Source organism: Mycteria americana, chromosome 5, assembly GCF_035582795.1.
Source record: "Mycteria americana isolate JAX WOST 10 ecotype Jacksonville Zoo and Gardens chromosome 5, USCA_MyAme_1.0, whole genome shotgun sequence".
NCBI classification, from domain to species: Eukaryota; Metazoa; Chordata; class Aves; order Ciconiiformes; family Ciconiidae; genus Mycteria; species Mycteria americana.
Genome location: NC_134369.1, coordinates 65,992,097 through 66,010,396, shown reverse-complemented (window position 1 = coordinate 66,010,396; position 18,300 = coordinate 65,992,097). Strand labels below are relative to the sequence as shown.

General features: G+C 38.5%; 1 protein-coding gene across 3 annotated transcripts in view; it reads left to right on the top strand.

Moving 5' to 3' along the window:
* SYNE2 (spectrin repeat containing nuclear envelope protein 2) overlaps positions 1-18,300 on the top strand; it is a 200,289-nt gene that overhangs the window by 93,503 nt on the left and 88,486 nt on the right. For all 3 annotated transcript variants that reach the window (XM_075503772.1, XM_075503771.1, XM_075503773.1), the window contains exons 56-63: positions 2,119-2,274; positions 5,088-5,228; positions 5,567-5,749; positions 6,302-6,439; positions 7,923-8,108; positions 9,620-9,742; positions 11,758-11,940; positions 15,861-15,986. In XM_075503772.1, the coding sequence (XP_075359887.1) occupies positions 2,119-2,274; positions 5,088-5,228; positions 5,567-5,749; positions 6,302-6,439; positions 7,923-8,108; positions 9,620-9,742; positions 11,758-11,940; positions 15,861-15,986 (1,236 nt within the window). The remainder of the gene's footprint in view (positions 1-2,118; positions 2,275-5,087; positions 5,229-5,566; positions 5,750-6,301; positions 6,440-7,922; positions 8,109-9,619; positions 9,743-11,757; positions 11,941-15,860; positions 15,987-18,300) is intronic.

Below are 18,300 nucleotides of genomic sequence, written 5' to 3'. Positions count from 1 at the left end.
TTAATTTTATTTGAGTTATCTTTTAGCTAGACAACTTCATAATTTATTTATTCTAGCCTACTAAGGTCTATTACAAATTTGGACTCTCTTTGCTGAGTCTTGTATAAAAACTAGTTGGGGGTCCCCACCATGTATTTTCTTTAGAAGGTGAATGCTTGAAGCTGGCAAAGGGCTAGGAAAAGTACAGAAGTCAAAGACCGTGGTGGCAGATACGAGCATTTTCCTAGGGGTCACCATGAGAGAGAAATGTTAACTACATCTTTAGGAAGTTCTGAAAAACCATAAGCCAGCATTACTGTGGTGCAACCTTGTGGATTTGTCTGAAAGGGCTGGTTTTCTATTTAAAATTATTTAGAATTAGAATTTAGAGTTGGGTCTGCTCTTTTACTCAGTTCTTTGTATCCAGGAGGAAGTGTAACCACTGCAGGTACTTGATGCCTGCTCTTTTTCCTCACATCCAAACTGTGCTACTCTGAGCACCTAAAACTCACCCAAAAGTTCCTGTTCCTGACAGCAATCGGCACAAGCAAATGTTAGGAGCAATCCCGTCAAATTACTTCTTTGTAGCAGTATGTCACAGCAGGCCTGTTCCTTTTGAGAAGATTCAGCTGAAAGGATTGAAAAATTCCTTAATTTTACCTGATGTAAACACCAGTAAGCCAAAATCTGCAGAGCAATTTCATCCCTACTTCCAAAGAAAACCTAGTTTCTATAAAATCTATAGCATTATTCAGGGTTCCATTGCATTTATTGAATGGAAATGCCTATTTCACTTCCAGATGACAAATCTAGGTTAGTCGAGGGGTGAAGTTTTAACTCACCAACATAGATGAATATGCAAATGGAAAGTGATATAATCTAGTCTCCTAGGAAAAAAATTGGGACAGTTTTGACAGGCATCTGCTTTCCAGCTAAATGATCTGTGAAATGTGAATGTGCATTTATATACAGAAACCAGTTTGAAGAGACATGCTTTGTTTTGGAGACGAATGTTGTAATTGATTCTTTCAAATTCAAGTGAGGGAATCTATAAAGTCCCGTAAATGTTGGCACAATCTTAATTGGGCCATTTGACAACAACAACCTTCTCTATGGTAGAATAAGGCACACAGCTGTTTCATGGTTTTGAGTTTTTTAATATCAGATCCAGTTGTCGTGGGATGACAGGAAATAAATCAATCTCAGACTCTTAACATATTTCTTCCGTGCACTGTATTTGTGGGAGGGAAAAGATTCCCAAGTGAACACTAGGAGTTAATGGATTACCACTACCCCTGATTGAAAAAGAAAAGAATGTTAATTTTAATGTCTTTCATTGCCTGGTAGGAGCTTTAGATCATTTTCCCAAAAAACTTGAGTTAACATTTGAGTTTCTCAAACAGCTGAGCATTGGGAAAAGGAACCATAAAACAAACAAACAGAACTTTCCAACTTGAAATTCTAGAAACCCTTCAAAACAAATGAGTTTCTTCATTCTTTCTGCAAGAGGACTTAGATTGGATTTTATTTCTAGGCCACAGGCTGTAGACAGTTGTTCAAGTTTCTTTTATCTCATAAAACCTACATTCTTCATGCAGAACTGGAAACTACTGTTTTGAAAGAAGCCTGCTGTGCTGCTCTGCATAATTGCCTGAAAGCAGACACTTCAGCTTGAAACCTGTTGCTTTTTGTGGCCTTTGTGTTGTTTATAATAATGAAGGTATTAATGTTGGCTATTAAACGTCTTTCAAAGAGAAAATGCACTTTTGGCAAAAGGGAGAGCACAAAGGTTAACACTTGATCATGGGAGCACTTCAAATTATTACATTGCTATACCTGTGAATAAACATCAGTGCGTCAGTTGCCTGACATGGAGTAGTATCAAGTTTAATTAATTCTTACACATTGAAAAGCATCCTTTGATTAAATGAGTGAGTATTTCTCAAAGTTAATCTGCTTGCAGAGATAGTCAAATTAGGTTTGATATCACAAAAACAACTTTTCCAAACCATAATCATGGTAGGAAATATAAAACACAGTATGTGTCTATGGGTATATATACATATGTACGTATACACACATGCACATGCACTCAGTAAAATCTGGGTAAAACGGCTGAAGTTATTCTTAATTTTATAGGAGGTTCAGAGCATGATTGGTAAAGAAAGTCAAACTCTAAAGGATATCATGGAGAGACTCCGGATCAAGTATTCTGAAATGTATACAGTAGTTCCTGCAGAGATTGAAACACAGTTGGAGGACTGCAAGAAAGTGCTGCAAGACCTAGAAGGCAAGGTAACTGTTGATGTAATTTTTGTATTTACCTTTTTGTAATATATAAATAAGTACAGCAATATTTGATGAATGTTGTAACTATAACTTGCAACTTGAAACATTTATTATTTTCATTTGCATTTTCTTCTCATTGAAAATGTATGCATGAGGAAAGATTCCTCATGTTAAGTGTCTCCTTTTATAATAACCTTACAGTAAGCAGTGAGACTATAATGGAAAAGAAAAATATTAAAAGAGGACAGGAAGAACCACTAGCAATAAAGTCTTGGATATGATACAGATCTTGTCTTCTATCCAGTCTGATTCTTGAAACGGAACTAGTAGTCGAAGTTGATTGGGAAGTTTGTATAGCTTAACTGAGAAGGTATTTTCAAAATGGAATTAAAAGAGGACTTTGAAACTGGGTTTTTTTAATCTAATTTGCACACATGGTAGGGTATCACAGCATGGTTCTTTATACCACCCCTCGGGACATGGTTGCATTGCTTTAAAAGCAGGCAGGGAATTTAAATAATTAAATAACATTGCCTCAGCTCTTTGCAATGTTTTCTATAAACAGTTAATTGAAAGCAAGATTAAAGGAAAATGGAGTAATACTGTAAGTTTGGGGTCAAATTTTAGCCTGGTATAATTATTAGCATTGTTATTTATTCGTGTTACTTTTAAAAAGAAAAAAATCTTTCAGTTCTCTTATTTCAGAAATAATAATGTTTAATGCTAATTTTAAAGGCTAAATCTCAGTTAATTTGATAAAACTTGAAAGTTTAATGAAATAATTTTGAAATCCAGTTACTTGTTACTGTCTGTCAGATTATTCATTCATTTTATGTTGCATTAAATATTTAGACACACATTCATTACAGCTTATTAGTTTTAATTTGGTTAACTTTGTAGTTTCTGTTTCAAAATGGAACCAGTCTTTTTAGAGCCAACAACTGGGTAGGAGAGAGGAGGAGAAGGGAAGTAAAACAGTATTTATGCTTTGGGGTTTTTTTTGTTGTTTACTGTTTCATTTACTGAGATAAAAGATTATTCCAATATACACATTACATGCTGGAATGAAAGAACTGGTCTTGGAAACTAGGTAACATTTGCTTTTCACACTTAGGTAGTGGAAAACAATATAAACGATCTTGGAATTTTTTAAAATGCATTTAGGAAACAAAATAAATCCTAGTGGAGCTGGAGAGCAGTTTAGTTACATAGTAGGAGATACCAGCACATGTTAAATTGAATTAACTTGTCATATTTTGATGGCATTCTGCTTTCTTCTAAATCTGCTAACCTAAAAAATGAAAATAAATTGTACTTTTAATGCCATGCATTTTATGTGAACAATATAATAAATTTATCCCAGTAAGAAGTCTTGAAATTAAAATCCTGCCCTACCAATGACCAGAGCATTGATAGATGCAGCATTTTTTTCTGAGGAAAGATAGGAAGTCGGTGCTTGGTCTGCTTTCTTATTTCCGGCTGTGTTGCATCACTCACACATGTTTCTCTTCTATTTTGGAAACTCGCACTACAAATATCAATAATTTTTCATGTTTGGTATACTCCAGGATAGTAGTAATGTTCAAGCGTTTAGTGATTACAGTCTGAGTTCCTTTTTCCAAGGAGTCTTAGGCACTGAGTACAGACTGGACTTCATAGCTTTTTGTATAAGCATGAGTATTTGAGAGGAGCACTGTAGTTCTTTTTGCTATATATTTATTTGATTAATGCAATTTTATCGATACAATACCTTTCCATGGGTATTACTATATTGATCTGACACTACATGTTGGAATCTTTAAATAATAAATAATGTTAATAAAATTAAGAAATAAAAATGGATAACTAATTTATTAACTAAATAATGATCTTAATTCCTCTTCCCACAAAAAGGATAAAGTATTTCAGTGTAAGGAGCTTCAAACCAGAATAACTACTAAACCAGAAATCTTGTGCATCAATGTAGCATAAAGTTGTTCAATGTGCATATATGCCCCATAAATCCTAGGGCTGCAGCACACAAAGGATTTACCATGATTTAACAATTTCCTGGTGCTTGGCTGACCCTAACAGCTAGCAGGGTTTAGTAAGAAAAGATGTTACTTTGGGCTAAGAGCAAGGACTTTCTCACTCATCTAGTCCATAGTAACCTGGTACCTTACTGTGTCGCTCAGTTCTGTGCTCAGGCAATTATTTGACTTCAGCTTACGTGAGAGTTTTTCTCCTTACGTAGAAAATCAGGCCCTCCAGCGTACTGATTTTTCATTTCTGTGGAGTTCTGCAGAGTAAAATTAAGTTCCACATACTTTATGGGGCTCAGAGCCTTTTATTTTAGTAATAAATCTGTATATTTAGAAATTCACTATACATTGATGCACTTCCATATTCCCTTATTTGTTACATGGAACTAATAGCTGTCAGCTGAGACATAAAGGTGTCATTCTAGGTTTCTTAGAGCACGAATCTGAATGTGACCCTTGCCACAATGCAGCATGATCAGCCTCTGTTACAGATTAGAACAGGGGCAGCTGAAGCGAAGCACCTGGGGAGTTTCAGTGTCTTATTGTTTGTTTCTTCGGGGATTGCCTTTCTTGACCAGTCATTTTTAAGTGAGAGGAAATTACTGAACAACATGTAAATGTTGAACCTGCTCACGTTAATGCTTCTCCCTGCAAATGTAATTCCATTCCTGTGTTTTTAAGTTTTATGTTTCTTGTCAAGAGAAACATAAAAAGAATTTGAATATTTTTGGTGAGGTGGTGCACAGAAACAAGCAGATCTTTGTAATCTCCCCTATCGTTTTCTCTTTACTCTGACAGGTTAGCTTTGAAATCTTGCAGAGCTCTCCTCAGTATGTGCTGAAAAGAAAAGCAGAAACTATTAACAATGGCCTTCAAGCTATTGAAAAGATGTTACAACAGAAGAGTGAAAACATTGCAAAAGCCAAAGAAGTTCAGAAGGTAATCTTGCCAAAAAAATTTTGTGGGTGCTAAAAGATTTTTGGCTGTTTCTACAGAGCCTGGTTTAGCAGGAGCATAAAGTGGCCCTCCATTCATTTTATGTCTGTAAAAGGAGAAGTACAAACATTTAGCTGGTGAATATTTACTAATTCTTTCTCACAGGAAAATACATGTTTTTTTTCAACTGTGAATCACACCAGTAGATGCAGAGTGTTCTGTCCCCATCATATCAGTTCCGAAATCTTTGCAATTCCATATGCCCCACATGCAGAACAAATAACTCTGCTGTTATCTTTGGGCCTGACCTTATATTTCATTTCCCCTCTCTCCACATGCAGCAAATCTGGGATATGCTGGACCTTTGGCATTACAAACTCAATGAACTTGATGCAGAAGTGCATGATATAGTAGAGCAGGATTCCTGCCACGCACAGGAATTGATGGATATCTTAGTGACCCCCCTTCAGCAGTACCAACAGGTCTCACAACTTGCCGAGCGCAGAACTGCCATTTTAAACAAGGTAGATGCAAATGTAAAAGTTTTTAAAAAATCACATCTTACAAAAAACAAAATAAAGGCTTTGCATAAAACATCATTAAAGGCTGTCAAGCAAGTAAAGAGTCAAAAGCCTGGTGTAGGTGTGTTGGCTTATGGTAGCTAAGAGTTTCTGGAGTGGCAAACATCACCTTCAGCTGCTACCCCAAAGGACCAGCTCTGCACCATGGCTGACAGGGGTTAGCATGGGAATTCATGCCCCTGGATGGGTGATGAGATGGTTCTCTATGACGCTGCTAATGGGCTATCTATTAAAGTAACATTGCCATGTAAATCGCAACAATGCCCCCATGAAATGTAAGCACATAAACACCAAAATTACCTTTGATTAGAGGAGATAGCCTGAAATCATGAAACTGTTTCAGAAAAATTACTATCTTTATTTCACCACACTAATTTAACTGACCTTGATGAAAATGCATCCCCTTTTCTTCCAATCTTGTCCGTAGAGGTGTTTATCCTGTACAGTGAATAGAAATGCATTTGTGCCTTTTTGTAAATTCCTGTCATTTCCTAGGCTGCCAACAAGATGGAAGAATATGATGAACTCTTGAAGAATGTGAAAGTTTGGATAGAAAACACCAACTGCTTGCTAAGAGCAGATGCTCAAAACGACTCTGCAAAAAGCTTACGCAAACATACTGATGACCTTCAGGTAAGTGTTAATGCAGATATGTGGTCTTGTTAGAAGTGGTTGCTCTGTACAGACACAATTTTGTGTTCTTAAGTCTTACTGACATAAATAATTTACTGTTTTCAGTAAATCCTTTAAGTGAAAACCAGTTATCGTTGGCACTTAGGAAATATAGATAGATACTTCTTGGTGTTGGACATATCTATCTTCTGAAAGTGCTGAACTGTAGTACATCTATCTTCCAAAAATATGTGATTGTCTTCTGTTACCCTACTGTGTGGCTATAATCAGTTTTTACTGCCTGACTATGTATGGTTCTTTCTGTATTGTGTGTATGTGATCCAAAAAGGATAAAGTGGTATTTTGATGTCTGTGTGTTAGATGGAAACTTTGAAGTGAATTGTGATTTGGAAGGCAGTTCTCACTGTATCTCAAAGGTAATTCTGATTGATAATTTCAAGAATCAAATGTTTGTAATATTACAGGGAGGATCAGGGCCAGGCAAGTGCCAAGAGGATTTCTGGCAATTTCATATTTGAAATTCGAGTTTTCTATATGTCCACTCCTTGGCTTAGGCCAAGAGAGAGAGTTAGTACTCTGAACATAGATTTTTGTATTAAAACTAATAAGAATTCCTTACAAGAAGTAGCTGGCTGTTCTGGACGGATATGTTACAGAGCACGTAGCCGTGATGGGGAGATTGTGATTTCCAAAATCTGAGAATGTTTTTGTGACAAAAGGTTATTGTCTGTGGTTATTGTCTGTGGTTTGAAGTTATTTCAAAAGGTTATTGTTTGTGGTTTGAAGTGTTTTATGTGTTCTGGTCTGGGAAACTAGTGGATTTGGAAATGCACCCAAGGCTTGCATTAGAGTTGAAACATGCATTCAGTCCTTTCCTTCAGTGGATCACATGCATTTCTTGCAGCCCTTGCTGTTCTTCATGAAGGTATTTGCTGTAATTAATCCAAAAGCTCATACAGCTGGCTGCAGGAGATGGGACGAATCTTCTCATCATGCGCAACTGCCAGATATTTTCTGGAGCATTCTGTTACATCTGCTGTCTGCGGGCTGATGTGAAGAAAACCCTTTTCAGGTGTCTGGCTGACATATCTGGTTCATGTACTTGGGGTCAGCCTGACCATGACACAGGAGCTGGAGAGGAATCTTCTCCAGGATGTCATACTTTTCTTTTTTTTTGGAGTGGGACCTCTCCCTGAGTTTGAAATCTTCCTCTTCATGCCTTTTGTCATGCTCATGTAGACTTATTTTATCTAATTTATTCCATTAAAATCATGGCATCAGTCTCTCAGTTTTTCTGCCTGCAGGATGCAGTAGTTCAGTTCTCTTAGGAGTGAAGCATTTTAGTCTGAACTAAGCTTTTGGGAATATATGCAATCATCAATGACATACAGGAAATTAAAACTGATTCCTTCTGGTCCTAACCTCTGTGAAACTTTTATGTTCACCATTGATGTATCAAACTAAGCTCTTACTTTGTCTCCAGATGGCTTTGGAAGACTCAGAGCAAAAGCAAAATCTTCTACACAGTGTCTACTTGGAGCTGGAGGAGCTAACACCGGTCTTTGAAACAGAGAGTGTAATGCAACAGCTAAATGAAATAGATGATCAAGTAGCAGCTTTACAGCATGAGATAGCAGAGATTCTTCCACAGATCCAGCATGTGGCTGATGTAAGTTTGGGTGATCTATAAGTGCCTTTTATCAGAGCTTCATCATATGTTATGAAATACAGCTTATATTGCCTGTGTAGAAATAAGGTGTGCTGGTTTTAGTAGGTGTGTCAAGTGAGGAAATTAATTGTTCAGAAACAAACCTTTAGAAGGTGTTTGGTATCTAATTACTCTGTAAAGTTCAGGAGTATTGATGAAACTCCTTGTTTAGGCGGAGAAATGCAGGGCTTGTTGACTGGCAAATTAAAAGGGCTTATCTTGCTGGAGGGCGAGGCTCCTATTCAGAGGCACCTGGACAGGCTGGAGAAATGGGCTGACAGAAACCTCATGAAGTTCAACAGAGGCAAGTGCAAAGTCCTGCACCCAGGAGGGAACACGGCCAAATACCAATGCAGGCTGGCGGCCAACCAGCTGGAAAGCAGCTTTACCAAAAGGGCCGGTGGTCCTGGTGGGCAACAAGTTGATCATGACACAGCAGCATGGCCTTGCAACAAGAAGGCCAACAGCATCCTGTCTGGGCTGCCTGAGCAAGAGTGTAGCCAGGAGGTCCATGGGAGTGATCTTTGTTTTTGGCACCTGTGAGATCATATGTGGGTACTGTGCTCAGTTTTAGGTTCCTCAGTGTAACAAAGACATAGACGTACCTGGAATGAGTCCAGGAAGGCCACCAAAGTGGTTGGGGAGCTGTAGCACAGGATGTAGGAGGAAAGGCTGGGAAACTTGGGTCAGTTCAGCCTGGAGAAGAGACAGCTTGGGGCGGGGGAGGAGCAGGTATTACTGCTGTCTACTGCTACATGATGGGAGACTATAGGCAAGATAGAGCCAGGCTCTTCTTGGGTTGTGCAGAGAAGAGATGAGCAGTAACACACCCAAATTATAACAAAGGAAATTCCATCTACATAATAGGAAGGATTTTTTTTTTGCAGTGAGATTCATCAAACACTAGATCAGGGGCCCAAAGAGGGTGTAAAATCCCCATCCCAGGACGTACCCAAATCTCAACAGGATCAGGCCCCAAACAACCTGCTCTGATGGGTGCCAGAGACCTCCCAAGGTCCCTTCCAATCTAATTTATTCTGTGACCCTGTGACTCTGTCTCCATGAGAGTTCACAAGCAGCTGTACTGTATGTGGATCCATTTTCCATCTGATATAATATAGGAATCTGCAACAGTGTAATTAGACCAGTTTCCTATGCTGGTAACTATCACCACTGGAAAAGTGTCGTGTCGCTACTGGTAATTTATAATGTGTCTTTTCAAGGATATTTCAATTCTGTATTCAGGGTTTAAAACAGACCAGGTGACCTTAGGTACTTAATTGCTCCAGAAGTTATCATGATATGTAATTTATAATAACTAGCCTTTTGATTGGTAGCATCCATTAACATATCCTGCATATGCGGCACTTGCTTTTCAGTATTTCTTTTTAAATTTAAGTGAAAGGCAGAAATGCAAGCTAGTTTTGGTATTTGTATGACCTACAGATATTCTCTTTGTTCCCAAAATCTAGGAATTGGATGCCATTGAATCTCATGTGAAAGTGTTTGAGAAGGACATTGCCAAAATGAAGACAATTCTGTCATCAGAAGATCTGTTAGAATTCTCTCCTAAAGACCAACTTAAACATGGACAGGTCCGTGAAAACTCCTATATAGGCTTTTTTCCCTATGTATTTATGCATAAGTTAGCATAAATATGCTTTCACAAGCGGAAGGCTGTTTTGTGACTGCAAACTACCATGAACAAGTTTTTAGTATATGACTTTGAAATGTTTGTATCACACAAATTCTAACTCTTGAGTCAAAGATTGAAAGTTTTATTTCAGTCATGATTTTGGCCACATGTTTCTACGGTAGCAAGTAGTGCGATCCAAGAGGAGCACACTGGTAGGGCAAAACAGGTGGTGCAGAGGACCTGATATCTGTGTTGTATGTGTCTTGGGGGCTTACTTTGGGCTGATCCTGTAGAACGGGCACCCAGTAGTGGCTGAGTGTCTTCAGAGGCTCTTCTGGAGAGTATCTTCTGCTTTAGTTTCATTTGAAAGGAATCCAGTTTGCATGCTCCAAGATAACTGCACAGTGTAAACCCTAAGGTGAGACTGTTGGGAGATTCCTTCAAGAAGCACAGTCATGGTTTGAACGAAAACATTTGAAATTAAAGTATTCCTGAGAACATGCCCATAGAGAACTCGAGTATGTAACTTAAGCGCACATTGTCAGACATACCTGCCATATTTGAGTGTCTCCATTTTTGGAAAGTTTATGGCCTGACTTTCAGAGACACTTGCTGCACATCACTCTACTTAGCATCAAACAGTAAGTAATCTGAAAGTCTGAAAATCAGGCCCTATTTTTCCAAAAATGGAGGCAAAATTTAGCAGATGTTTCTGGAAACATAGGCTGGCATGACTTACCATAAAACCATTTCATCATGCAGGGACTTCTCTGCAAAGATACCTTGGCCAGATGGTTTTCCTTTATCTGCTTGAGTGAAGTAAAACAAAGCATTATGGTATCTTTTCTTTTATATCACTTGCAGTCCACATTGTTAGCTGACTGAAATGCAAGAAGCATGGTTTCAGTTGCAGGGGAGGGATAAAAATGTCATCCTACCTCTCCTAGCTTTGTTATCCAGAGAATGTTTTTGTAATGGCTACGTTATATGGAAAAACTGAAGTAATATTTCTTCTGGAAAATAATGTTCACCTACTTCCCTGTTTTAAATTGAAGTTGGGATAGTACGCTAATAACAAAAAATTCCTGATACAGGCTGCTTATGAATGAGAGTAAGCATCTGTATTCCATTTGGGGCCTTTTAAAATGAAATCTTCTTGAGAGGGAATTTAACAAAAATATTAGTAATTAAAAGGCCCAGAGGTGGTTTGTATTTATATTTTTTTTTTCTTCTGAAGTTCCCAGCTGAATGAGGTCTCAGTAGGATTTCGTATTTGTTTAGGAGAACCAAGAAGTAGTGAGTTGGTATTCCCATTCTGTCTTTCCTAAGTTGATCACCGAGTCTTCCATAAAACATGTATTGTGGTATGAAACTGCACATTTCTGTTCATCCAAAACTGATAAAGGCAATTGTAAACTGTGCATCCGCTCGGGGTGTTGTGATACAAAATGCTGTCTTCGGCAGGAAAGCTGTCTTCAGAGATTTCTCCTGGCTTCCATCCCGGTTCATCATCTCAGCTATGTTGATAAGACTGTTTATAGGACCACCATAAAATGGCTAGCTTTAACACAGGACATTTCATGCCTGGTTTGCAGCACAAAAAAGAAAAACCAGAGTTGGCTAGAGTGACATCAAAGGGTTTGCACCAGTTTTTTAACTGTCATCATGGCCAAAGATACGCTACTAATGACACGCTTAGTAAATAGTAACTAATCTGAATGTGACCCTTTTTTTGTCACTGACCAAACTTTATGTATGTATATGCAGAGAAAGCAGAATTGTAAATATAAGTTATATCTTCCTCTTGCTTTAGACAACCTCACCATGGATTTTCACTTATTTGTTCCAAGATTAAAATATTCTTCCTTCTTAAATGGGAAACTCACCAAAGCACATCATGCTAGTAGTATAAATTTTCAGTGTTTATTTTTCCAACTCAGTATCTCATCCATCGTCTGTCCTGTATCCTAATAGGTTATACTTGACCATGTTGGTCCCATGCAGAAGACCATTGTTCATATACAGTCTTATGAAGAAGCACTTCAGCTACCAGGGGTGAAAATGCAGCCTTTCGCAGTCTTCCAAAGAGCAAGACGACTCTTGAGAGAATTGAAGAAATTAGAAAAAATTACTAAGGAACAAAACGACATACTGGAGGTAATTGAATTTTTTTTTTTTTACTGTCACCTAAACCACCTTTATTTTATAATAGTTTTGATCACTAGGCAATATTGTTTTTACAGGCATATAGTACACCTACTTTGTCTTCTATGTAATGGTTTGGGGATTTGTTTTGTTCTTTTTTTTTCCTGTGTAATTTGATACAACAACAAGGCACACTGGATAGTCTTGAAATTCATTTCAGTTTTCCAATTCAGTCACGACTGACACTATGTGTTTTAGCATATGGTAGAAGAAAGGAAGGCCCAAGTTTCTTATGACTCAGGTTTGCACAACTGATGGTGGATGTCCAGTGTTATATGCAGGTGCTCACATCTGCAACGTTCAAGTCCTTAAACATATCTTGAACATGGAAATTCTTCGTTGACAGCCATTAGATAGAAATTGCTGACAATTAATAGCAGAAAGTCTTTTACTAAAGATGATCTTCCCAAATCAGTGAGCCAGGAAAATGACCATTTCCTACTGCTTGATTAACCCATTGTTTTGAGGCAGGCCAACTCAGAAGGTCCCATGCAAGGATGTGTCTGCATAAGTGAACACGTGACAGGGGGGCTTGGAGATGCTGTTGGCCAAACCAGGTTTGGAAACTGAAGTGATATAACAACACTGATGTGATACACGGCTGTAGGAGAAGGTGGTGCCAGCGGGGTCAGTGAGCGTTAACTCGTGAGCGGTATGAGTTATGAAACAGCTATGCTGGCTCCAAACCTGAAGTAGTATCTCTGCAGCACTTCACTGAGCGATGTGGTTGTACCAGGTCAGGAAGGTTTTAATTCAAGGATAGCTGCGTCATGCTCCATTGCCCAGGGTAAATACACTTGGAGGCAATCTGGTGTTTGGTTATGCATGTTCCCACGTCAGCAGAGGTATGGAAATTCTCATGTGACCCACCCATTTCTCAGCAGGATGATAGCAGCACCTATAAAAATGATACAGTACCTTTGCTGATTTGGTTTTCCACACCTATTACAGTAAAGCAGAATGCTTTAGAACATCTAACTTCTTACTGGGCATGTCAGAGGCCAGGCAGACACAAGTGTCAGCTAAAACGTGAATGTCCATCTTTGATTTTCAGTTTGTGATATTAAGAGCACCACACCAAGAGAAAAGCTCAAACATGCTACATGACTAATGCACGCTTGGAGTTTGGAAAAAAGCAATAACTATGTGAGATCTGTATGATCCCTACGATCTTTTTTTTTTAGTCCATACAATTTCTTATGTCTGAAAAATTGATGTGGTAAAATGTACCTTTTTCAGAGAGTTACCAGATTAAATACTTGAGAATGTCCAAAACACTTTAAAACCATCAGAAACAGGTGCTTTGCAATTATAAATTGTTATCATGAGACTTCTGACTGGTTTATGTGGAGCATTAGGTCAAGGTTTAGATTTTTCTCCTTTTTGAAACAGCTATAACCTTTTTTACTCAGCATTTGCCTTTATCTTATAGGCATCCAACAATCTGTAGCTGAGTGAAATTTCTTTGTGAAAAAACAGATTGGAAAAATTGCAATTCTTGGCAGCTAGGATATCAAACTGTGCAAAAAATTTTCCAGTCCTGTTGAATGCGTTGAAAGCAGCAGTACTACAATACAAGTCTAGCACCAGCTAAGACCTAATGAAGGATGAAGCTAGTAAAGGATGGCATTTTGAGTGCTGCATTAGAAAGGTAGTAAGTATCCTGATGGAGAGGAAAGCAAATGGGAGGCAAGCTTCCTGTACAAATATACACAAGGATTAGTTTTGAAATTTTAGTGTTTAGATGCATTTGCCTATATTTTGCTATTGGTGACGCAATAGGATATTGCACTAGTAACTTTTGTATAATTAAATTGCAGTGTAACACCTGAAAACGTATCACAGAAACAAAACCTGTAATAGGTAGTGTAAATGCTTTGGGGCAAGATTTTAGGTGACTTAGATCTGTGTTGAATGTTGCCCTCTGTTTTTCATTATGGCTTGTCAAGTACCACACCTCTCACTACCTAAATAACGTCATCAGGAAGAGGAGCTGGAAGCCACAGCTGCTTCTACTGGTTTCCTGTGCAAGAGAGTGGCAGTATTTGCATATTTGATGATTTACTGTGCTCATTTTTGGTAAGCTCTTCTATAACAAATACAATGCCTGCCTGCAGAAACACTACAGCACGTGGGCCTTTTCCATGGGTAGGTCTTCTAGTATTACCACAATATGAAAAGTAAGGAGCAAATGTTAAGCAGGAAATAACTCAAAAGAGAGGCAACACTGAGAAGAGACTCAGTCCCACATATATGGCCTAATTTATGTTATATTAGGAAAAGGATAAAATAAGATTTTTTGCCCCTTAGTGGAAGGCAGGGAATTGGATGAGTTATCTTCGGGCAAGTGGCTATTATTCACATATTGGCCTGTGAGAGAAGACATTGGAGTCTCTATACAGAGTATTCATATTCTTTAGTTAATCAAGGAAACTTGACGTAGTACACATTTTACCTATTACTAAACAGTCCTGCTCATGTGGAAGTGACAGTATGGGTAAGACAATCTCTCTTTTAGAAGGACTTTTAGTTTCTCATTAAAACTGAGCAGAAGACCTACTCTTTTTTTCCTCCTCTGATTCTTAAGCTATGGCATTAAGATTATAGTCCACAATTAAATATGTTCCTCTCCCATTTGGCATTTTTTTTAAGTGGGGAAAATAGTTTTTTCTTCCTTTTAAAACCTGTAAGTAAAAAAAAAAAATCATTTAGAACCTTGTTAGTTTTTTTGTTATTGAGAGGGAGTGCTACTGTGAGGAAGTGACTGAAGAAACGACGCTGTTACTGTTCATAGCAGGAGAGACTCTTTGCTCTGAAAGGGAGAATCTGTGCACGCTTTGCAGAGAGATTTTTCAACCTGTCAGGCTGTTCAGGTTCTGCTGTCAGCAGAGTAAGTTCAAGCCTGTTGACAATAGGCTACATTTTCTTCATTACCTTTTGCAGACACCTGAGGAATAGTCCTTAGATATTCTTTGGTTCTCAGCCCACAGGTCGGAAAACACACAGCCACCAAATGTTCTGCAAATTATATGTTTTCACAAAATATTCTGATTTGTAAATGTAACAATTTCTTAATTACCTGAGACATCATGACAGGCTGTGGCTGACAAACATGAGCCATGTGTGTGGGGAGATTGCCGATTTCAGCATGAACAGTAAAGCATGGGGTTTGATGAAATTTTGCTGTCGCTGTCAAACGAGTAAAAGTGAATTTGGCTGTTTATAACATATAATATGTTCTCCTATAAGTCATGTAAGAAGAGGAGGCTCAAACAAAGTGGAAATGCTTATCATTTTTATAGGAAGTATTCAAATTGTCAGGCACTGCGGTTGCCTTATCCTCTGAGCTGCAGTGTCTGCCTGGTCTACAGCACAATTCATTTTTGGTCAGTGCAGAACTTGCTGGCAGTAAAGACCTGAGCACCAATAAAACCAGGTAGGCTTTCTAACTTGATAAGAAACCCTGTAATTTCTCTTTTTTTTTTCAACCTGTTCTAAATTGTAGCGAATGTGATTAAATATGCTCCATTTGCATTTTAAAACCAAATTTGTAGCTCTACTCTGGAGTAATCAAAGATGTGGTCCTAGGCAGAATACCCCACCATACTTCAACTTCTGGATAGAGCAGTTGGTTTGTCTTTAGCAAGTGAATAATAAACTTCATGAGGATAGGGTTGTGCAAAGTTAGCAGAACAAACACAGTTTCTTTTACATGTAACTACAGATGCAAAGGAGGCTTCAGTACTCTTCATACAAGTTTGTTGCATTACTGACTAGTTTGTTTCTGTACTAGTTAATTCAAAATACATTACTGACTAGTTGGTTCTGTACTAGTTAACTCAAAATGATTTGTGAGAATTCCTATTTCACAGGAAGCTGTAAAGAAAACAGAAGAATGTGAGCAAGAAATTGAAAAGTTGAAACAATTCTTAAAGAACCACTTGGTTGAAATATCACATGAAGATCAACCACTGGCTCAGAAGACTCATTGTCCAGAGGTGGGTTTCATTGTTTTCTCTCTCATGCCTGTTACTTGTCCTGACTAACACTAAGCATGACAATGCAGAGCACTGAGAAATAGCAGTGTGCTTCCCCTCCCTGCCACAGTCAGGCAGGCAGTTGAATGCCATGGTGTGACTACGCATACGTAAGTTGACATATACCAAGGGATATTAGAATTAATAGTAGTTTGCAAGTTGGTTATATCTTTCATAATATACTCCTTATTGACTTTGATGTGTCATTTGTACCTATATGAACTTCTAAGGAAAATTTAGAGTGCTGTTTTCATGACAGCTGACAGCTGTTTTGGTGAAACAATATGCAGCACCGATAGCTCGCCTGTGCTCAGCATCCTGCTAATGTTGCTGAGGTAGCAGCTTGGGATAGTGCATAAGGAGAGAACTGAGTCCATTTCTGATCGCTGACCATGCAATGGTACTTGTGGTGATTCTGGTTAGGGTCAGATTCTTTAGACTCCTTTCCTCATCCTCACTGCCACACTGTGTTTTCATCAACTGATAAACATGTGTTGCATTTCTCCCTGCAGTCAGCTGCTTTCTCTAATGGATGAATTGATTATTTAATGCAAAAATAAGATTTGTTTTAAGGACAAATGACTGCAGAAGTCAGGAAGTGACTAATTAAGTGTAATAACTATTTATAACGTGCCTCTGAAATGCTCAGCTTTTTGCAGTCAGTCACAATAAAGTTAATACGCATACATTGTACTTGCTTAATAACTATAATCACTCGGTATGCTCCTAAGTTCATAGCTGCTCTGCTTTCAGGTGGTTGGATATTGGAGGCTTGATGCTAGTACTAAGCATGACTCATTTCCTGATTCTTACTTGTTTTTGTCTTTGAGTGTAGGGTTTTCTGTTTAATAGCTCTTGTTTTAGAAGAAAACCTGTTTCACGATTGTAGCATTTCATGAATAGAAGTGGGCAATGGAATTGCCCATCTTATTGAGGGGCTTCAGATGAAGAAGTGATGTTAATAAAGATTTGGTTTCTGAGGAGGTTTTTGGCCAGTTAAGTTTGCAAAACAGTAGCTGGTAAATGTGTGCTGTAAAGTCTCCTCCTGCAATGAAACAAACAGAAATACTGTTCCTAGTGGACATTTATAAAAATATGCCAAATTGTCATGGATGGCTGTTTCTTCATTCCAATGACTGTTTCTTGCCTCTACCTTTGGAAGATTTTGCCTTGTGTTTTTGAATGTAGATAAGGAAAAAAACATCCTTGTCTGAGCAGAGTTCCCATGTCCTTTGAAAATTTGCTAGGGTTCCTGCCTCCACCCTCCCTGTCATGCAGCCACACTAGCGTTATTAACAGAAGAAGCTGTAGTCGAGACAGAACCAGCAGTCTTACTGCTTTCATCTGTCACAGATTTTTACTTGTGTAGTATTATTCACACCATGATAGAGCATGTTGTAGAATCAATGCTATTCTTATTTCAAGCCTAGCATCAAAGCTTGCTCTGATGGACTGAATCCAGTGTGCAATGGGATATTTAGCCACATTTCCGTTTTCTGAGCAAGCAACAATGCTTCAAAGAGCTTTAGAACTTTCAGTAATGGAGTAGGGCATTGTATTCCTTGCCTTGTCTTACTCTGTTATTTGTTGTGCTTGCTTTGCTCACCTGGAGACTGGGTGGTAAGGAAAGGCCCTAGCAGAAAGCTCTAAAGGCAGAACACTGGCTAGAGCAATAGTCATGGCCAGGGAGGAGACCAAGACAGATTTATTTCTCCCTTTGTTACTGCAGAGTCACTTGGATTATTGTTTAATCCCTGCAGAACTTTAAATACTTTCCTTGTACTTTGTTGGGGACCATTGCTCCCAATATCACATTCAAAGACATGGGATAGTTTTGACCCTAGCCACGTCACCAAAACCCACTGAATGGTTTGTTTCCTTCTTTTAGGCCAGTTTCAGCAAAGAAGACTCAGCCCTGAGCTACCCTTATTGCTGTCTTTGCCTTCATCAAGGCTATCCCAAGTGTTCTGTGTCAGTTTCCAGAGAAGGTAGTTGGGAGTAACATCATCTGCTCTGACACACAGAGTAATGTAACCTAGCTGCATTCCCTCTGTCCTGAAGGAAACTCATATTCCCACGGCTATGCAGGACCTAGTTAGAATTAGTTATCCAGCCTTTCACATTTCCTTCCAGACTACCAACTTCTGCATTACAGATGGCAAGTGCTGTCCTGAGCTGAAAATTGCTGCTGTTTTGCATGTATCTGGACATCTGCAGTGACAATGGGGAACTGTCCCAATGCCCTGAAAAAGGAAAAAGGGGAAATAGCCCCAGT